Genomic DNA, 23,339 nt, shown 5'->3' with positions numbered 1-23,339 from the left:
GGTTTAGTTGTCCGTATACATAAGGTCTAGTGAACTGAGATTGTTACCTGGCAGTGGAGAGTGGTCCTTCAGACTTCGCATCTGGACTATAAATGGATGTATGTCGTACTTGTGTCCATTGTTGTATAGCTGGGCTAGGACCACAGCATGTGTGCTGGTTTTTCCTACTGTTCAGATCAAAAATGCAGAAATTACCATCTGGGCATGTGTGGAACATTTTATATTACAGACATCAAGAACTGGAGTGCAAAAAAAAGAAATGACTTACACCCTCCTGGCCACCACTTTGTTGCTGGTATCTGTGGAGTATCTATTATAAATTCCTGGGTGATAGGATCAAAGGTGGCTGTGGTCCCTAAACCCCGCAGATATGTTCCTGCAGATACAGAGCATAACAAAAATGCATCTAATTTGCCCTAAGCAGCTTTGCGGTTTACAAAAACACTTCTATTACTATTGACAAATTGTTGGCTTTTCTCTATTTTTTTGGCATTACTTGGATTAATAAGATAAGGGTATAAAGTTCGGCCTTTCAAGAGCCTGATTATTAGGGAACCTACATCTGGGACTCAGTGACATGGCTGAGACTAGACCCCTCAGCCTATGGGGCGCACAAGCCTTCCTCACTACACTGACACTTCCTGACCTGCAACTTCTACACACCACTGTATATGGACAACGCAGTCTTAGGCTAACTTCATAATGGAGAGAATCCCGCTCCTATATCACGCTCGCCATCCATATGATTTTCCAGAGGATGTGAGGTGTTTGCATGTCAAAACAGCCTCGCATCACTATGGGGGTGAAGGGCACTCACCCCCCCCCCCCCGCGGCTGTTTGCAGAGTTTCTCCAATTGTTTTCAATGGAAAACCTTGCATTGCAAATGGTGCGATGCTGCCGCTGGTCCCATTGAAAATAATGGGCGGTGCGATGCAAGAGCACGCACAAGATAGTACATGTCGCAATTTGTTTCCAGCATCACATAACAATGCAATGTGGGGGAAAAAAATCACTCATGGGTGTGATGGCATTAAAAAAAGCGGTTCACATTTGTGTGAGATTTAAGCGTCTATCAACGCACAAATCTTGCACAATTTTCTTGCCCGTGTGAAGCCAGCCTAAGTAGGGTTGGCACCCAGCTAGTAAACGACTGGTCTAGCCACTAAATATATCTGAAGGTCGGTGCTGGTAATAATTTTTTTCCAGCAATGATAGTTGCCTTTAAATAATGATTAGGTTGCTATGGCCAAGTGTCCTCCACTGCCACGCCTGCAATATGGGAGATGTCTGTGGCTGGTGCCTCATTATGGGGCCATCATCAGTTTTCACACAATTCAAGAGGCTTTGGATTCTTAGAGCATAGTGCTATAATATAAGAATGGTAACAGCCAGCTGTGAGTTTATTCATTGGCTACTGTTGTTGGGTTAAAAAAACGTGGCAACCAGAGGCGTAACTTGAATCTTCTGGGCCCCAATGCAAAATCTGTAACAGGGCCCCCAACTATAATGCTTTATTCATAGTACTGGGCTCCCTATGTGGAGAAGAGAGGCCTTATGGGCCCCTTAAGGCTCCTGGGCCCGGGTGCAACCGCATCCCCTGCATCCCCTATAGTTACGCCCCTGGTGACAACCACAAGTCTAAGGGTACTTTTAGATGGGACAACTGCTGGGAGCTTAAGCGCCTGACAGTTGTCAGTATGACTATCGCTTTTGTGCATTCACACTGGAGTGATAGTCGTTCAATGAATGGAGGTTGAGCGCACCATAGATTTCTTACCTCCATTCACTGTGATCAGGCAGTCACTCAAAGATGAACGACTGCCTGTTTACAAGTGAGAACTTGCTCACTGTCTATATAAGAGGGATCTTCTGATCCACTGGGCATGAACCTTGTGTAAAAAAAGTTCAAACAAATGTGTTGTGGAAAGGTTTGCAGTTTTTCAATGCAAAGTGTGAAAAATGCAGCAAGTTTGAACATAATCAAGGGGAAAATTCCCATGAAGAAGTTGCCAAAATTTTATACTAGAATCAGAAGGTCAGACATGGTAGATACTTTCTGTCTTCTGCATCTGATATGAAACTCAAAATCTTCACATCTCGCCTTGCTTGACCCAACAATCTGTAGACCCAGCAAGGTCACTTCATTGCTGGCAGTGGGCCAAAACTCCACTGACTGTAGCCTACGAAGCTCGGTACTTGATTAGATTGGAGTACTCTCTGCTTAATAATTACAATGGAAATCTACATATTCCCCTTTAATTACTGCATCAGCCATCCCTTTAACATCATATATACATAGATATGGATAAATAACCTGGAAATATATTTAACCTCCCGTCCATTTTCATCCCATCCCATTTCCTCGATTTTCCTCCGCATGTGTAAAGTGTTCCTGACGGCTCCTTCATAACTCTCCAAGAGGGTCTTGAAGTACATGTATTCTGGGCGAAGACGGGGTCCTTGATAACGAGGCTCACTGAGGAAATTAGAGCAGGTAGGTACATCTGTTATCATTTATATAATGTGCAAACAGGGGAGAACAAATACAAGAAACAAACATACAAAAAACACTGTTACATGAAGTAAGCGATCGATGGAAACAGTTGGGGTAAGGGTCCCACTCCAACGAGCTTACATACTACAGATAATGGGGTGATACAGAAGGTGAAGGGCTCGGTATGGTGAGGTGGAGAGTGAGGGATGCTATACACATAGATGATGGTCAAACTTAAGCCGTGTGGTGGTTGAATCGGTATTACTGCAGGGATTGCAGTCAATAGGACACGAAGCATGTTATTAGGTGGAGTAAAGAAGGGTTTCATTTAGGGAATGTGGTATGCCTACCTGAAGAGGTGCGTTTTTAGAGCACGCTAGAAGTTTTATGTGTCAGGAATTCCCCGGATAGTTTGGGGCAGAGCGTTCCAGAGGACTGGTGCTGCTTTGAAGAAGTCCTGGAGGTGGGAATGAGAGGTTCGAATTAAAGCGGCACTTAATCTGATTTCATTAGTGGAGCAGAGGACGCAGGCTGGGTGGTGGATTGAGATGAGGGGAGCAATAAAGGGCGGCGCGGTGCTATGTAGAGTTTTCTGGATGAAGGTAGTGAGTTTGAATTGTATTCTGTATTTGATGGGTAGCCAGTGCAGTGACTGGCACAGGGCAGAGGCGTCCAAGAAGCGGCTGTAAAGGAAGATGAGCCTTGCTGCCACACTCAGGATGGATTGGAGTGGGGAGAGTCAGGTGCAGGGGAGGCCGATAAGCAACGAGTTGCAATAATGAAGCCAGGAATGGATGAGGGCAACAGTGAGCATTTTTAAAGTGTCCATGATGAGACAGGAGTGGATTCTTGTGATGTTCTTGAGGTGCAGGTGATACGTTCGGGTGAGAGATTAGATATACGGGGTAAAGGAGAGATCAGAGTCGAAAATGACCCAGAGACAGCAGGCGTGCTGGGAGTTGTGGTTGTGCCACACACTGACGTGGAGATGCCAGGATGAGGTTGGTTAGCAGAGAGCAGAAACACCAGTAGGTTATTTTTTTTTTTTTTTTTTTTAAACATTAGGTTTTTTTAAATTGAGGATATAATAGACATACATAACATTTCCGCATATGTAGTACAGATCATACACAACAAATTTTGTTTAACAATGTTCTAATGGGTACAGTTATCTTATTAATATATTCCCCCTTTTTTTTTCGGTATAGCATTTAACAAACAAATCGGTATATTTATCTTTGTCAAAATAGTAATGATAGAAAGAGGCAATCTCCTTGACTTGTCAGCGGTTCAGACAGATTTCAAACAGTAACCAACTCAACCAGTAAAGAAAAAAAAAGAAAAAAAATACAAATTTGGCATCACATATTTTTCTCATGTCAAGACTTTAAGAATTTTCTCCAGACATCCCAAGACTCCCCATATTTGTTCAATGTATTAATTCTGAACGCTAGCCATTTTTCAAATACACACTGCTCTGCCATACGGTCCTTGAACTCTCCAAATGTTGGGACGATGGGCCCTCTCCAGTATTTAGCAATAATTGTCTTTGCTGTCATTAGAGCATGTCCTATCAGGTATCTGCAATTTGGTGGATAGCTATCAAATTCCACCAACTGTTTGCGGTCCATGTGAAGAATCAGTTGTTTTAAGATCCTCATTGCCTATTATGGGACTGTGTAGACGGACAGCATATGGCTTGCAAATGTCCGAATGGGTCCTACAGCTACACTGAAAGGTCTTGTAGCACTACTGAGTGATTTGTAGGTATTGAATGACAGCTGCAGCCCACATGATTGCATACAACTCAGGCCAGCTTCACACAGGTGATAGGCTATTTTGCGTTGCGAGAGTGAGTGAAAACGCATGAAAATGAAACCAATGATTTCCAATGGTTTTATTCTCATTTGTGATGCTTTCACTGCATACTCACAGCGCTAAGAAAAAGCAGCATTATCGCCCGTTGTTTTTAGTGGGGCTGGCGGGGATGAAGGAATCCTCTGCCGTAGCTGTGATAGAGGTCCGTGATGCTATCCATTGCTTTCAATGGGGCTAGCGCTGCTGCAGCCCCATTGAAAGCAATGGGTTGCAGCCAAGCACCGCAGCAATGATTTTCGGGGCAGGGCTTGAAATATAAGCCCTTTTCTGAAAATCCTCTCTAGCTGTAAAAAAATTTTAAAAAAAAATTAACTCATCTAGAAGAGCCGTCCGTCTGTCTTCTGGAGGCCAGGGATTGAAAAATCCCCACCTCCAGAAAGCGCTGCCCTGATTGACTGAGCGCCATAACCAATCAGGGGCAGCACCCAGCCATCAATGATTGACAGGTGAGCGCTGACTGTGATTGGCTGAGCGCTGTGGGAATCCGCAGAAAATGGAGCATGCTGCGATTTTTTTTCGAGCTCATGCAATCCGCAAATCGGAAAAATGACATTTTCAGGTATTCAATTACCTGCGGATGCCTAATGATTGTCTATGGGCTGACTGAACTGTGGATCGTAAGGGAACTTAATTATCAGCATCTTTTATAAATTTTTCTAATAAGCTGCAATACATCAGTATAGTAGTGTATTGGAAAGCTACCGTGTTTTCCTGAAAAAAAGACACCGTCTTATATTATTTTTGCCCCAAAAGAGGCACAGTGTCTTAATTTTGGGGGAAGGCTTATAATACTCACCTAGTAGACAGCATTTGGGTCCCTCGCGCTGAACTGTAGCAGGCCTCTGTGTACTCCTGAACGCCGACAGAACATTCTCTTCCTGGTGGCGGGGCATGAATACCCCGCCTCCAGCAAACCATTGCTCTGATTGGTTCATCGAACGCCGCGTCAGCCAGTCAGAGCCAGCACTCGATTAACCATTCAATGACATAATTGAATGGCTGTGATTGGTTAATTGAGTGCTGCTTCTGATTGGCTGACATGGCGCTCGATCAACCAATCAGAGCAATCGTTTGCTGAAGGCGGGGTACTCAAGCACCGCTACCAGAAAGCGAATGCTCTGTCGGCGTTCAGGAGTACACAGAAGCCTGCAGCAGCACCACAGCCCAATGCAAGGGACCGATACACAGTTTTTTTTCATGTAGCTTAGCTATGGCTTATTTTGGGGGGAGGTCTTATATTTTTTATTATCGGAGAAACACAGTATAAAGCTCAGCCAAGAGACTGGACTTCATAGGCCACCTGGCAGACCCAGAGGCTGTATTCACCAACCCATCAGGACCTCACGTTCACATCACAGGGGTCCGATAAGTGACAGAGGGAGCCCCCTCCCTCTGTCAGACGTTTAGATGCCGCAATCACACTGACCGTGACTTGCAAAGGGGTTAAGCACTGGAAATCTGAGGTTTCTTCGGTACCTGGTGTTACAATAAGTACCAGGCTGTTATCCGAGCATACAATCCCCCTGGCACAAGAGCCCAGCACCAAGCTTCTGATACAGCTGCCGGTGAGTGGTAAGGACAGGGAGGCAAACTCAGGATGACACCGCGCCCACAGTCCATGTTATCTGTGCAGCACCGCTCCTGGAAAAATACTCCTTAGAAAGGCACAAACTCTCTAACGGTCACTCACTCACTCCTGAAGACTTTAACTCTGCATGGCGGACTCATTTCAGTCATTCAGTGGAACTCCTGGGGATATTAGTCCCAGGGAAAAGGCCAAATCTCAGCCTTTTCCATCTTCACCACATGCAGGTTGAAAGTATCTGCATGCAGCCAGACTTCCCTCTCTTGCAGACCAGAACTCCAACAACCACCAAAGAACTCCACAAAACAACTCAGAGCTCTCTCCAGACTCAGAACTTCACTCCTTCTCCCTCAATCATACACCTTGAAAACACATTTATGGGACAAGGTCATATAACAAACAAAAGATACATTTCCAGACATAGTCCAGACAGTAAACCATTCAGTGCTGCAGCTATGCAATATACTCCGGTATTATTGTATCTTGTTACCACCAGGAAGTAGGGGTGGAGACAAGATTGTGGCTGCTTGACAGGTCGGTGACACCCCCTTGTAGTGATTGGCTGCACGGCATGCTCCCCTCCCTAAGCCTCACAGGTCCTGGCACTGAGGTCTCCTGCAGTAATTGCTCCTATGGGCGGCCAGCACTGCTGTCTGTGGCTGCCCATGTCCCCTTTACGGCCCCACTGTGAGTGTTCCCGGGGCCTGTACAGTGCCACCTGCAGTCCCCTTTACCGGCCCTCGTGCCCCGCTGTTAGTCGATCGGCAGCTGATGCTGTTGGGGAGAAACTTGCGCCCCACTGTCTGCCGTTAGGCTCCTCATGCTGTGCGGGATAAGGCAGCCGACAGACGCGTTGCTCTGCTGATGGGAGCGCTGCAGGGCCACCTGATGCAGTGGGGAAAGAAGGCAACGGACAGACCAGCTGGTACATCTCAGCGCCACTGGGCCACCTGATGCAGTGGGGGGGGGGAGGTGGGGAAGGCTGCAGACAGAACCAACAGTCGATGTGAGGGCTGATGAGCGCCGATGGGGCGGCTCATGCTGTGCTGCAGAAGAGACTGAAGCACCACTGGGGCAAACCGCAGGACGCTCGGTGAGTCACCGGGGCTATTGCAGACGGGGACGCAGCTCACAGCCGCCCATAGCGGGTACAAATCAATAGACGCACGCTGCACTGACGGAGGCCAGGAACAGCTGCAGCCTCTTAAATGCTTTTTGCCTGCCGTGGAGGGTTAGCGGTTAGTTTTCCTATTAGGCTTAAATTTTTTAGCTGTAAAGGCTTTCTTCTCTCTTCCACCTCTCTACCGGTCAATACTCACTCTCAAAGGCAGCACTCAGCGCTGCATGGCGATCTCCTCTCATCCGCTCATTCTGTAGAACTTCTAGGGGTAGTAGTCCCAAGGTAACTTTTAGGCCATCGCTCAGCCTCTTCCATTATAACACACGCAGACCATTCAGTGTCTGTGGGGGTCCAAATAACTCTGGCTCCTGCCAACTTCTCTTGCAAACTCCAACACTGACTTTCCTAAACTCACTCTTTGCAGACTGACTTGCACATAATCTTTGCAAACACCTATATGAAGCATGGTCACATGACTTCCAAACTCACATCATAAAATGATACATTTACAGCAGACAGACAGCTCATTTGCAGACATTAACCCTTTCATTCCTGCAAACTCTAATACACATTCTGCTGATTTATTCCCCAATCCAAGACAATGTACAAGACAATACAGACAACATATAGCAGACATTTTGGAGGGGCCCTATTAGTTCTGGGCCACTACACAATCAGATCTCACAACTTATATCCCTAGCACTAGATCCAAAATCAGAACTTTGGTCATCACAGCCTGCATCGTCACTTCTCTTTATTTAAGCCCTTTCGATACATGAAGTCTGTTATAGAATTCTATATCATTCCAAATTCCTTTGACAGCTGTAAAATGGTTTTTGTCATTTTGCTCATATTAATAGCTTAGTTAATAATAGCTTAGTTAAGCACAAATCATATACAACGGAGGAGCGGCAGAGTCATTGGTCACAGTTTGATGTCAGTAAATGGTATTTAGGGACCAGACCCCCTGAAGAAATGCAAACCCCAGAACAGACCCCTCTATGACTTCACAGCCCAGATTCTTTCGGTAATGGCGGCGTCGCCAGCCACCCGGGACGAACACAATCAAAGCCGCCGTGCAGCCGCCTGGGTAAGTGAGGGGTCGGGGGTGCTGTCGGCGCTGGGGGGGACTTTCTTTGCCCCAGACTTACAATTGGGGTGCCCTGCTGTATTTATGTTGGCCTACCACTGTGCCCTGGGCAGTACCGCAGCGCCCCTGGGGCCAGTTCTGTGGGGATGAGGGGCCAGTTTTCCAGGGCCTGCTGGATGGAGGGATGGATGAGGCTGCATGAATGAATGCATGGATGGATGTGTGTCTATGTGATGATGCATGTATAAGTCTGTGTGGATGCATGGATGGATGGGGCCGCATGGGCGGATGTGTATCTCTGTGAAGATGCATTTTTAAGTCTGTGTGGATGCATGGATGGTTGGGGCCGCATGGATGGTTGGGGCCGCATGGGCGGATGTGTGTCTCTGTGAAGATGCATTTTTAAGTCTGTGTGGATGCATGGATGGTTGGGGCCGCATGGATGATTGGGGCCGCATGGGCGGATGTGTGTCTCTGTGTGGATGCATGGATGGTTGGGGCCGCATGGGCGGATGTGTGTCTCTGTGATGATGCATGTATAAGTCTCTGTGGATGCATGGATGGATGTGTGTGCGTGTGTGCATAAGTGCGTGCGGATGCATGGATGGACGGATGGATGAGGCCGCATGGGCAGATGGATGAGGCCGCATGGGCGGATGTGTGTCTATGTGATGATGCATGTATAAGTCTGTGTGGATGCATGGATGGTTGGGGCCGCATGGGCGGTTGGGGCCACATGGGCGGATGTGTGTCTCTGTGATGATGCATGTATAAGTCTGTGTGGATGCATGGATGGTTGGGGCCGCATGGGCGGATGTGTGTCTATGTGATGATGCATGTATAAGTCTGTGTGGATGCATGGATGGTTGGGGCCGCATGGGCGGATGTGTGTTTATGTGATGATGCATGTATAAGTCTGTGTGGATGCATGGATGGATGAGGCCGCATGGATGGTTGGGGCCGCATGGGCGGATGTGTGTCTATGTGATGATGCATGTATAAGTCTGTGTGGATGCATGGATGGTTGGGGCTGCATGGATGGTTGGGGCCGCATGGGCGGTTGGGGCCACATGGGCGGATGTGTGTCTCTGTGATGATGCATGTATAAGTCTGTGTGGATGCATGGATGGTTGGGGCCGCATGGGCGGATGTGTGTCTATGTGATGATGCATGTATAAGTCTGTGTGGATGCATGGATGGTTGGGGCCGCATGGGCGGATGTGTGTTTATGTGATGATGCATGTATAAGTCTGTGTGGATGCATGGATGGATGAGGCCGCATGGATGGTTGGGGCCGCATGGGCGGATGTGTGTCTATGTGATGATGCATGTATAAGTCTGTGTTGATGCATGGATGGATGAGGCCGCATGGATGGTTGGAGCCGCATGGGCGGATGTGTGTCTCTGTGATGATGCATGTATAAGTCTGTGTGGATGCATGGATGGTTGGGGCCGCATGGGTGGATGTGTGTCTCTGTGATGATGCATGTATAAGTCTGTGTGGATGCATGGATGGATGGGGCCGCATGGGCGGATGGATGAGGCCGTGTGGATGTGTGTGGTTCTGTGTGTCTAGGGATGGATGCATGTATATATGCTGATGGATGGATGTGTCTGTGTATATTTGTCTGTCTATCTGCGGGTGGGTGGGTTGGTTGTTGTAGCTTAGCATCTCGGTTGATCTATGCCTTCTTGTCTTTAAAATGCAGAGTGTATACGTCGGAGCGCATCGGTGGCCAGTGGCGATTCCCGGGTTTGCACTCGTGATCTTCTTCCGAAGTCACTGCAGGAGGGTGAGTATTTGCACCACATTTTCTTTCCCACACACAGCAGATCACAGCCCCTTTAAAACACAAAATCACAATGCCTAGTTGTGTGGTTCCAACTTGCACCACATACTGGAAGAAGGGAGGTGAAAGTGCTTGTCTTCATGTGTTTCCAATGAATATGGAAAAAACAAGACTTTGGCTACAGCAGGCTCCTCACATCTTCGTGGACGTCGAAGAGTGGCTTAAAAAGATTTCCCCAAAAAAAGATTCTTATAGTTATCGGTTGTGCAGCAAACATTTCAAGGAGGATTGCTACATAATAGTCGGCAACCGTAAAAAATTGAATCCCAATGCTGTGCCAAGTATATTCCCAACAGTGTTGGAAATTGAGACCCGAGCTAACCGGTTAGCAAAGAAAGGTGAACCTTCAAGAAAACGCTGAAGAATTGGGGAGACGCAACAGTCGTAAAGTTCAGCCGAAGAAACTTTGAGGGAAGAAACTTCAAGGGAAGAAACTTTGCGTGAAGAATCTACCCTGGATGCACCTAGCGCGGTTCAAGAAATTACCGTCGACGTGTATTTACAAGGTGATGAAACCCAGTTAGAAATTCCTTTGACAGTATTCAGTGAAGGTTGTGCAGTAGAAGCAAAGGTAATCGTCAATTTCAAAAGACAGTTTGAGGAAAGACGAACCGACACCAAAGCAAGCAATGCAGAAAGGGGTAAATGCAAGGCCTGCCAAGCAGCGGCAAATAAATCGCAACAGAGGACACAACTCCAGTCAAGAAGCATTGGCATCCAATGCAAAGTAATAGAAGCCAGTCCACACCAGAATCCAAGTTTATTTAAAATCCCACAGGGGACTCCGTGCTCTGCAACACCAGTAAATTCCAATATGGGTAATATTGCCGTCCAAGAGAAACCAGAAGAGAGCCCAATTTCAAAAACAGCAAATGAGGCCGATAGAATCAATATGCAACCATCAAGTTGCAATATTGCTTCTACTTTGGAGGAAAGCTTTTCCACTGTTTTTTCGGATGATCCAAACGACTCGACCTTTAGACTCTCGCAAGCATCGGAGAGTTCTGGTAGTGAGGATGTTGCCATTCCTTCTGATTCCGATAACCCCTTGAGCTACCCCTTACCAGAATTTGAAAGCTTAGCTGCAACAGAGATGGACCCATCCGCTGAAAAAAAGTACATGGTTTTCAAAAGCTCCTTGATGGCTTTATTTTCCATGATCCCTTGCCCTTACAGAAAGCAATGCTTTCTGAAACTAACCCACGTCAGGATTTTCCCAAAGGGATCGATGGTAATTGTGAAATCTGTTTGCCAAAGAGGTCACACCTGCAACTTGTGGCGAAGCCAACCCCTCATCCACAATTGTCCGGCGGGGAACATTTTACTTGCTTGCAGTGTCCTTCTGAGCGGATCAAATTTCGCAAAAGTTAGTAATATGCTACAGATTCTGAAACTTCTAGGAATCTCAAAAACAACTTTCTACCACCAACATAACTTATTATTCCCAGTGATAGATAATCATTGGATGCAGCAGAGGGCAAATCTAATTGCACAAATGAAATCAACACCCGTGTGTTTAGCTGGCGATGGGCAATCCGATAGCCCTGGTTTTTCTGCAAAGTACACCGTGTACACTTTTTTGGAGTTGAAGAGCAAAAAAATTGTGGGCTTCACGGTGGAACAACTTGTTCCACCTGCTTCGTCTGTTTCGCTCGAAACTACTGCATTCCGGAAAACACTACTTGAATTGATCGCCGATAAATTAAATGTTCAAATTTTGGCAACTGATCGGCATGTCTCAATCCGTAAGGTAATTCACCAGGAATTCCCAGAAATAATGCACGAATTTGATGTCTGGCATGTGGCCAAAGCAGTCGGCAAGCAGTTGCTTGTGGCATCCAAAAGCACTCACTGCGCAACCATTGCCCCATGGATATCGAGCCTCAAAAATCATCTGTGGTGGTGTTCGCATACCAGTAAAAGAAATCCCGATTTACTGGTAGAGAAATGGAAATCGGCAACAAATCACATAATCGACGTTCACGAGTGGGAGAACAATGCCCAATATCACCGCTGCAGTCACGCACTTCTGGAACCAACCACCGCTTGGTTAACCCCTGACAGTACAGCACACATCAAAGTCAAAACCGTGGTTCTGAAAACAAGCTTACTGAAAGACATCCGCCATCTTTCCAATTTTTGTCACACTGGCGATTTGGAGATTTATCACGCCAGTGTATTGAAATACAGGCCCAAACGAATTCATTTTTTTTATGACGGAATGGTGGCTAGAACTCAACTTGCTGTTCTAGACCACAATTACAACGTAGGTAGAATTCAAAAGCTCAGAAGAACGCGATCAGAAGACAGGAGCGAGGACCAGAAGTCTTACCCAGTGGAGTACTCAAAAGCACGAAAGGAGTGGATTTTGAAAGCTCTTTATGAGCCGAAGTCCATTGAATTTGTATTTGACATCATTCGTGAGATTATGATGTTCGCTAAAGGTGAGATGTCCATCTCCTGGCATTCAAAATCCTCAGAATTCCCTCAAAATATTGCACCTGTTGTGAAACCCAGTGAAGAGGAATTGGTTCACAAATTTCAAAGTAGATTTCCAAGGTAGTAAAGAAAAAATTTGGGTGGGTATTAAAAAAAAAATCCCAACAAACTTTAACGAAAAATATAGTAAGTAATATTTTTCCATCATGCGCATCTGTCTATTTTTTCATGTGTCTGTCTCTTGTAAATAGAACTCTGTAATTTTCACTGGTTCGTCTGTCTCTTTTATCTGTGTGTCTCTCTATTATTTACGTTGTATTTTGTATAGTTTACATGTGCGTTTCAGTCTTATTTCCATGTGTGTATAGTTTTATTTATTTAAACTTGTGCTCGCTTATCCTTATTTTTTCCCTATGCGCTCTATGCCCTTTTGTAAATCGCATTTTCATCCCTTTTTCCTCTTTGCAATCATCTGCATAACATGCCTTTTTTGTATAGAACATATAACTGGTACAATGTGAAATGTTGCCAGTCTCATCCCATAAATCCTACGCATATTTTTGCGGGTGTTTTTAACAATTTTTACATTTTCACTACAACATTTTTGATAATTTTGTAAAAACCATTTTTTCGTCCATTACGGTAAAATTTTTTAGTTAGGGACTTTTGTTATTTTTTTAGATAGGTCTCGCAAGAGAATGAGGATCCTTGTCGTGGATTGCGGGCTTACGGTAAAATGACCAAATTAATGACACACGTATTTAAATGTATAGCAATAATATTTATAAAATGTTTTAGCCAAAAAATTGTAAATTTGGTCATTTTATTAACCAATACCTCATTGCAATTTTTTGGGGGGGGATGTAAATTATAGTGCTAACACTACATATAAAGTAGGTGCATGTGTTTGTGAATATATATGTGTGTGTGCGTATATATACATACACATATATATATATATATATATATATATATATATATATATACACACATATACACATACACATATATATATATATATATATATATACATACACACATATACACATGCACACACATATATATATATACACACACACACACACACATATACACATATATATATAGACACACACATATATATATATATATACACATATATACACACATATATATATACACACACATATATATACACACGAATACGTATACGCGTAAACATGCCCGCGCGCATACGCGTGTACTCGTACGCGTATACAATTTATTGCAAAATTGCTTTCCGTCAGGTCCATGTAGAATTGGAAACCTGTGTAGTTTCCTTGAGGATCAGGGTAAACTGTCCAGATTGCTTTTATTACACACGATGGTATGGGGATTCTATTGTGTTTCCCCAGGAAACCGTGTATCCAAGCTGTATATGACCGATACGCGCCAACGCGCATCACCCTAAGAAAAAAGGAAAAAGAACTATATTAATTTGGAATACTTATTAAATTTTTTAATGAAGTCTACATTAAAAGAAAAATTTTAAAAAAAGGATGGTGCATTGATAATATCTTATGTTTTTCCATGTTGCCTTTTTCAATCAGTAAACTTTTTTTTTTTTTTTCAATAAACTTTTTCCTTTTTAAAAACTATACTTGCATTGCCCTGTGTGTTTTACAATAAAATTGTAATAAATACCTATTGTTTGTTGTGTCATAATGTCTCCTGGTGAACAGTGCAGATGGTCTGATCGCGTGTTCAAGGTTTTCGCACACAAGCGCATACTGTGCAAATAGTGGATGCTGTGTTACACATAGGCAGTCTTCTGGTAACATCTGGAGGACAACATTGTGTTCTCTGCAGCAGACACACTCTGACACTGTGGGCATCCTAATGCACTGCCCGCAGTGACACCACTCTGTATTGGCAAGCCTGCCATATGGATCTTGAGTGGATTCCGACGCACCCTCTTCTGGTGCTCCCTGTGGATCATTTTGAAAGCACTGGACACTGCTTATGTCCGCCTGAGCATATAGGGAGTCTGCCAGTTGTTGTTGAACCTAAGAAGGGATTACATATGAAGAATACTGTATAAACACATACACACGTGCGTACGTGTGTGTTTGCATAAACACATACACACGTGCGTACGTGTGTGTTTGCATAAACACATACACACGTGCGTACGTGTGTGTTTGCATAAACACATACACACGTGCGTGTGTATATATGCACACACACACACGTAAGTACATGTGACTGTATATACACATACACACTCGGGCTCCCCCCTGTTCCCCGCTGCTACACCCCGCTCCGTCAAACCACCCGGCACCCCCCGAATCTTTTCACCCGAGTACGGAAGTACTCGAAAATCGTGGTCCTCGATCGAGTAATTACTCGAAACGAGTAGGTTCACTCATCTCTATTACAAACCCATCAGAATTTTTACAATGTTACCACCTACCTCAGTATACTGCCACCTTTCTGGAGCATCCTCATTTTCATCGGAATCAGAAATGTATTCCTGCGAAAAAAAAGATCAACATTACTTTCATTATGTTTTTGGCATGGTTTGCTGCAAAGCCTTATAACTAAACAAATTCTATTTGCAGCAAAGTCTTACCTCTCCAACAGAATCGGATGAAGATTCAATTTCAAATTCAAGGTCTTCCTCCAGGTGGGACATGGTGGTGTGTGATTTTGACTAAATAAACAAAATCAAAGTACAAATAATTAATTGCAGTGCTATAACAGTTATGGAAAATGTAACTATTTCCCATTCCCATCTTACATATGTATATTGTAGGCAAATAGCAGGCAGATTGTTGGATGTAAAACAGACAGATTCCAAGCAGTAAGTAGGCAGATTGTATGCAGATTGTAGGATGGACTACAGACAGATTCCAAGCAGTAAGTAGGCAGATTGCAGTCAGATTGTATGCAGATTGTAGGCAGATTCCAAGCAGTAAGTAGGCAGATTGCAGGCAGATGGTAGGATGGATTACAGACAGATTAAAAGCAGTAAGAAGGCAGATTGTATGCAGATTACAAGCAGTAAGTAGGCAGATTGTATGCAGATTGTAGGATGGATTACAGACAGATTCCAAGCAGTAAGTAGGCAGATTGCAGGCAGATTGTATGCAGATTGTAGGCAGATTACAAGCAGTAAGTAGGCAGATTGCAGGCAGATTGTAGGATGGATTACAGACAGACTACAAGCAGTAAGTAGGCAGATTGTATGCAGATTACAAGCAGTAAGTGGGCAGATTGTATGCAGATTGTAGGATGGATTACAGACAGATTCCAAGCAGTAAGTAGGCAGATTGCAGGCAGATTGTAGGCAGATTACAAGCAGTAAGTAGGCAGATTGTAGGCAGATTGCAGGATGGATTGCAGACAGATTACAAGCAGTAACTAGGCAGATTGCATGCAGATTGTATGCAGATTACAAGCAGTAAGTAGGCAAATTGTAGGATGAATTACAGACAGATTACAAGCAGTAAATAGGCAGATTGTATGCAGATTGTAGGCAGATTGTAGGATGCATTACAGACAGATTACAAGCAGTAAGTATGCAGATTGTAGGCAGATTGTAGGATGGATTACAGACAGATTACAGGCAGTAAGTAGGCAGATTGTATGCAGATCGTTTGACGGATTACAGGCAGATTGAAGGCACATTGCAGGCAGATTGCAGGCAGATTGTATGCAGATTGTAGGCAGATTGTCGGATGGATTACAGACAGATTACAAGCAGTAAGTAGGCAGATTGTAGGCAGATTGCAGGCAGATTGTATGCAGATTGTAGGCAGATTGTAGAATGGATTACAGACAGATTACAAGCAGTAAGTAGGCAGATTGTATGCAGATTGTAGGATGGAATACAGATAGATTACAAGAAATAAGTAGGCAGATTGTAGACAGATTACAAGCAGTAAGTAGGCAGATTGCGGGCAGATTGCAGGCAGATTGTATGCAGATTGTAGGCAGATTGTAGGATGGATTAAAGACAGATTACAAGCAGTAAGTAGGCAGATTGTATGAAGATTGTATGCAGATCGTTTGACGGATTACAGGCAGATTGCAGGCAGATTACAGGCATATTGCAGGCAGATTGTATGCAGATTGTATTCAGATTGTAGACAGATTACAAGCAGTAAGTAGGCAGATTATATGCAGATTGTAGGATCGATTACAGACAGATTACAAGCAGTAAGTAGGCAGATTGCAGGCAGATTGTATGCAGAGTGTAGGCAGATTGTAGGATGGATTACAGACAGATTACAAGCAGTAAGTAGGCAGATTGTATGCAGATTGTAGGCATATTGTAGGATGGATTACAGACAGATTACAAGCAGTAAGTAGGGAGATTGTATGCAGATTGCAGGATGGATTACAGACAGATTACAAGCAGTAAGTAGGCAGATTGTATGCAGATTGTAGGATGGATTACAGACAGATTACAAGCAGTAAGTAGGCAGATTGTATGCAGATTGTAGACAGATTACAAGCAGTAAGTAGGCAGATTGCAGGCAGATAGCAGGCAGATTGTATGCAGATTGTAGGCAGATTACAGACAGATTACAAGCAGTAAGTAGGCAGATTGTAGGCAGATTGTAGGATGGATTACAGACAGATTACACGCAGTAAGTAGGAAGATTGTATGCAGATTGTAGGCAGATTGTGGGATGGATTACAGACAGATTACAAGCAGCAAGGCAGATTGTATGCAGATTGTAGGATGGATTACAGACAGATTACAAGCAGTAAGTAGGCAGATTGTATGCAGATTGTAGACAGATTACAAGCAGTAAATAGGCAGATTGCAGGCAGATTGTATGCAGATTGTAGGATGGATTACAGATTACAAACAGTAAGTAGGCAGATTGTATGCAGATTGTAGATGGATTGTAGGATGGATTACAGACAGATTACAAGCAGTAATTAGGCAGATTGTATGCCGATCGTTTGACGGATTACAGGCAGATTGCAGGCAGATTACAGGCACATTGCAGGCAGATTGCAGGCAGATTGCAGACAGATTGCAGGCAGATTACAGGCACATTGCAGGCAGATTGTATGCAGATTGTTGGATGGATTACAGACAGATTACAAGCAGTAAGTTGGCAGGTTGCAGGCCAATTATTGTCAGTATATAGGCAGTATATAGGAGGTGCTGAGACAGTGCATCAACGGGGACTATATAGAGGGCTCGATGGAGGGGGTTATTTGCTGCGGGGAGTGGGTCGGGTGCTCTTATCTAGGCTTCTTTATGGAAAATGTCAGTGAGAAACATGTGGTGGCTGAATCCTCCCTTGCACGGCCTCTCAAATCACTCCACCTCCCTACTGCTTGTCGTGCCGTCCAACCAATGGGGTGGCTGGAATAGGCATTACAAGCAGTAGAGTTCCCCGCCTCCCGCGATGTCATTGACTGAATCACGTGACCGGTGTCTCGGGAGCGCGCACGTCGGGCTCCATCAAGCGCGGTGCACCATGGGAGAAAACCCCGGTGCACCTTGGAAGAAATTTTATAAGTTGCTGAAACGCTGGAACGGTGAGTAGAAACCATCGTTAAAAGCCATTTAAACTTGTGCATAGTAATGTTTGCTTTAGAAGGGGGACTGGGCAAAAAAAAAAATTCACTTCTGCCTCGGGACAACCCCTTTAAGTTTCTTCTGTTGCTTTTGGTGGCCTATAGAAAACCCCGATCAGGATTTTATTTTTTTTCTCCCTGTATTTCTACCCACGGGGATTCCACCTGTTCATCTCCTTTAGCTATATCTTCTCGTAGCCTCAGCATTAGGTACAATTCTAGGCATTTGTTTTTTGACAATGAGTGTATATTATGCTGGCGAGGATCCGCTTTGCTAAAGACTCTGTATCACACAACTCCTCTAGCTGAGTGAAGGAAACATCAAGTGCTCCATTGCTGAAAAAGTTTTGGAACCACTGGTCTAGGCTTTATGTATTGTTGTTTGGTGATTGCTAATTCCTTAGCAACTATGATTGACCATTTGTGGATATATAGATACAGTCAACCGAAAATCGCTACATTTGTGTGCAAGAGCACTAAAGCTCAATCCTGAATGGAGACACTGACTAGAGAAAGCTCACTGTCACATCCATTCTTTCAATTATCGAAGGTACCAGGTCTCTGTGTGCGATATGGGTTTGCGCCAGAGCCTGTTGGGAAGGGTCACTATATATACCCACCCCCAAATAAGGTTACACTTGCAAAACCACATGCACATGTATGAAGCCGCCCTTTAAGTGAATCTGGAAAAATTGGAAAACTGTTGTAGGTGTGTTCAAATTGGCAGAAGGTGGGGCTAATGCAAGCAGGTGGGATCTAATATTTCTGCTTCCTAAACATAATAAACTGCTTCTATGTGCAGCATGATAATTTTTACACTTTGTGCAAGGGCTCGGCGATGGATCAAAAATTACAATTTCGTTTTTTGTCAAACTTAAGGAGAATTTTTGATTTTAATCTCGATTTTCATTTTTTTGCAAAAACAAGCTAAGGGAATGCCAAGACACATTTTTTACATAAAGGAATTGCATGATTATCAGAACTGTCCTTAGCTGTCACCATCAATTATAAGGTTGAATTAGCACGGCTGTGTGCGGTCCATGTGAAGAATCAGTTGTTTTAAGAGCCTCATAGCCTATTATGGGACTGTGTAGATGGACAGCATATGGCTTGCAAATGTCCGAATGGGTCCTACAGCTACACTGAAAGGTCTTGTAGCACTACTGAGTGATTTGTAGGTATTGAATGACAGCTGCAGCCCACATGATTGCATACAACTCAGGCCAGCTTCACACAGGTGATAGGCTATTTTGCGTTGCGAGAGTGAGTGAAAACGCATGAAAATGAAACCAATGATTTCCAATGGTTTTATTCTCATTTGTGATGCCTTCACTGCATACTCACAGGGCTAAGAAAAAGCAGCATTATCGCCCATTGTTTTTAGTGGGGCTGGCGGGGATGAAGGAATCCTCTGCCATAGCTGTCACAGCTGTGATAGAGGTCCGCGATGCTATCCATTGCTTTCAATGGGGCTAGCACTGCTGCAGCCCCATTGAAAGCCATGGGTTGCAACCAAGCACCGCAGCAATGATTTTCGGGGAAAGGCATGAAATATAAGCCCTTTCCTGAAAATCCTCTCTAGCTGTAAAGAAAAGTAAAAAAAATATTAACTCATCTAGAAGAGCCGTCCGGCTCTTTTCTCTGGCCCTGGCAGACGTCTTCTGTCTTCTGGAGGCCAGGGATTGAAAATCCCCACCTCCAGAAAGCGCTGCCCCGATTGACTGAGCGCCATAACCAATCAGGGACAGCACCCAGCCATCATTGATTGACAGGTGAGCGCTGACTGTGATTGGCTGAGCGCTGTGGGAATCCGCAGAAAATGGAGCATGCTGCGATTTTTTTCGAGCTCATGCAATCCACAAATCGGAAAAATGAAATTTTCAGGTATTCAATTACCTGCGGATGCCTAAGGATTGTCTATGGGCTGATTGAACTGTGGATCGTAAGGGAACTTAATTATCAGCATCTTTTATAAATTTTTCTAATAAGCTGCAGTACATCAGTATAGTAGTGTATTAGAAAGCTACCGTGTTTTCTTGAAAAAAAGACACTGTCTTATATTATTTTTGCCCCAAAAGAGGTAAAGTGTTTTAATTTTGGGGGAAGGCTTATAATACTCACCTAGTAGACAGCATTTTGGTCCCTCGCGCTGAACTGCAGCAGGCCTCTGTGTACTCCTGAACGCCAACAGAACATTCTCTTCCTGGTGGCGGGGCATGAATATCCCGCCTCCAGCAAACCATTGCTCTGATTGGTTAATCGAACGCCGTGTCAGCCAGTCAGAGCCAGCACTCGATTAACCATTCAATGACATCATTGAATGGCTGCGATTGGTTGATCGAGCGCCATGTCAGCCAATCAGAGCAATCGCTTGCTGAAGGCAGGGTACTCAAGCCCCGCTACCAGAAAGCGAATGCTCTGTCGGCGTTCAGGAGTACACAGAAGCCTGCAGCAGCACCACAGCCCAGTGCAAGGGACCAATACACAGGTTTTTTTTTTCATGTAGTTTAGCTACGGCTTATTTTGGGCGGAGGTCTTATATTTTTATTATCGGAGAAACACAGTATAAAGCTCAGCCAAGAGACTGAACTTGATAGGCCACCTGGCAGACCCAGAGGCTGTATTCACCAACACATCAGGACCTCACGTTCACATCACAGGGGTCCGATAAGTGACAGAGGGAGCCCCCTCCCTCTGTCAGCCGTTAGATGCCGCAATCACACTGACCGTGACTTGCAAAGGGGTTAAGCACTGGAAATCTGAGGTTTCTTCGGTACCTGGTGTTACAAGTACCAGGCTGTTATCCGAGTATACACTCTCCCTGGCACAGGAGCCCAGCACCAAGCTTCTGATACAGCTGCCGGTGAATGGTAAGGGCAGGGAGGCGGAGGCAAACTCAGGATGACACCGGGCCCACAGTCAATGTTATCTGTGCAGCACCGCTCCTGGAAAAATACTCCTTAGAAAGGCACAAACTTGCTACTGGTAACTCACTCCTGAAGACTTTAACTTTGCATAGCGGACTCCAACATTTCAGTCATTCAGTGGAACTCCTGGGGATATTGGTCCCAGGGAAAGGGCCAAATCTCAGCCTTTTTCATCTTCATCACATGCAGGTTGAAAGTATCTGCATGCAACCAGACTTCCCTCTCTTGCAGACCAGAACTCCAACAACCACCACAGAACTCCACAAAACAACTCAGAACTCTCTCCAGACTCAGAACTCCACTCCTTCTCCCTCAATCATACACCTTGAAAACACATTTATGGGACAAGGTCATATAACAAACAAAAGATACATTTCCAGACATAGCCCAGACAGTAAGCCATTCAGTGCTGCAGCTATGCAATATACTCCGGTATTATTGTATCTTGTAACCATCAGGAAGTAGGGGTGGAGACAAGATTGTGGCTGCTTGACAGGTCGGTGACGCCCCCTCGTAGTGATTGGCTGCACGGCATGCTCCCCTCCCTGAGCCTCACAGGTCTTGGCACTGAGGTCTCCTGCAGTAATTGCTCCTATGGGCGGCCAGCACTGCTGTCTGTGGCCGCCCATCTCCCTCTATCATGTCCCCTTTGCGGCCCCACTGCGAGTGTTCCTGGGGCCTGTACAGCGCCACCTGCAGTCCCCTTTACCGGCCCTCGTGCCCCGCTGTTAGTCGATTGGCAGCTGATGCTGTTGGGGAGAAACTTGCGCTCCACTGTCTGCCGTTAGGCTCCTTATGCTGTGAGGGAGAAGGCAGCCGACAGGCGCGTTGCTCTGCTGATGGGAGGGCTGCAGAGCGGCGCAGGGCCACCTGATGCAGTGGGGGAAGAAGACAGCAGACAGACCAGCTGGTACATCTCAGCGCCACTGGGCCACCTGATGCAGTGGGGGGAGGAGGTGGGGAAGGCTGCAGACAGAACTAGCAGTCGATGTGAGGGCTGATGAGCGCCGGTGGGGCGGCTCATGCTGTGCTGCAGAAGAGACTGAAGCACCGGTGGGGCAAACCGCAGGACGCTCAGTGAGTCACCGAGGCTATTGCAGCTCACAGCCGCCATAGCAGGTACAAATCAATAGACACACGCTGCACTGACGGAGGCCAGGAATAGCTGCAGCCTCTCAAATGCTTTTTGCCTGCCGTGGAGGGTTAGGGGTTAGTTTTCCTATTAGGCTTACATTTATAGCTGTAAAGGCTTTTGCATTCACAGCTAATAATGTACGCTTAACCGGATAACTAAGCCCAAACAATAAACTTCCAGGGCAGCCAAAATGTAGTTCAGAGGCTGCAGTTATATTACCTTCAAGGACCTTACAGAAGTCACCAATCACATTCTATTACACATAGAATGGTAAGCGCTAAACGAGGAGTTAATGACAAAAGAATGATTCTCAATGATGATCTACCTGTCTAAACGTTTAGCAGGAGCACAAACAACTAGCGGTGACGTCACCCACTACTGCAGAACGTAGCCAACAGTTGCCCAGTATAAATGGGCCTTTAGAAACACGGATGTACTTTGTGGGTAGGAGCATACGTAGTGTGCAGCAGCTGTATGTTTCTATAGGGCGCTTTTGCACAAAGACAACTAAACCAATTGAGATACAAGAGGTCTTGTAAAAAAACTGCTGGAGAGAAAGTGTTCAAGGTATCCAGAGGAATTGCAGCATGCGAGGAGTGAGCCCACAGCCGAGGAGGTGGCAGGGATAGAGTTGTCACTTGTCATGGTGGCCCTACCATCTCCTCCCCTGTAAGGCTAGCACGGGACCTGTCCAAGTTACTATTGGGGGGGGGGGGGGGGGAGTCACTGGAAACTGCGGTGCGGTTTTAACTTACAACTCGTTGTCATGGGAATACGCCTACATTCCTTCCTCTGCTGTGAATCCGGATGATGGAATAATAGTCCAAACGCACAGGGGGTAGTTTGAAACAAAGCCAAGAATGGATGGCAGTGTTACTTTACTTGTAAATCCAAACAGAATAGTTCAACAGGTACATGGGCCAAAACAAGTCATCGGTGCAGATGCAGTTGATGGTGCGACAGGCAGGAAATCACAGGATGAATATCCGTTCCACAGTCTCAGTTATCTGTGTGACTCCTGGCCAAAACTCCTTTCATCTCTCTTCCACCTCTCTACCGGTCAACACTCACTCTCAAAGGCAGCACTCAGCGCTGCATGGCGATCTCCTCTCATCCGCTCATTCTGTAGAACTTCTAGGGGTAGTAGTCCCAGGGTAACTTTTAGGCCATCGCTCAGCCTCCTCCATTATAACACACGCAGACCATTCAGTGTCTGTGGGGGTCCAAATAACTCTGGCTCCTGCCAACTTCTCTTGCA

At 45.2% G+C, this 23,339-nt stretch overlaps 1 protein-coding gene across 1 annotated transcript; it reads right to left on the bottom strand.

Moving 5' to 3' along the window:
• Window positions 1-291: 291 nt before the first annotated feature.
• LOC136619922 (peroxisomal acyl-coenzyme A oxidase 2-like) lies at window positions 292-15,102 on the bottom strand. The gene is made up of 4 exons (XM_066594643.1): window positions 15,048-15,102; window positions 14,889-14,948; window positions 2,316-2,477; window positions 292-376 (listed from the first exon to the last, which is right to left on the bottom strand). Exons 2-4 carry the CDS (start codon window positions 14,927-14,929, stop codon window positions 337-339), a joined length of 243 nt encoding a protein of 80 aa, XP_066450740.1. The 5' UTR covers window positions 14,930-14,948; window positions 15,048-15,102; the 3' UTR covers window positions 292-336.
• Window positions 15,103-23,339: the final 8,237 nt, after the last annotated feature.

Source organism: Eleutherodactylus coqui, chromosome 3 (assembly GCF_035609145.1).
Source record: "Eleutherodactylus coqui strain aEleCoq1 chromosome 3, aEleCoq1.hap1, whole genome shotgun sequence".
Classification (NCBI taxonomy): Eukaryota; Metazoa; Chordata; class Amphibia; order Anura; family Eleutherodactylidae; genus Eleutherodactylus; species Eleutherodactylus coqui.
Note: the sequence above shows the minus strand (reverse complement) of the source record. Positions and strands in the feature narration are given on the sequence as shown.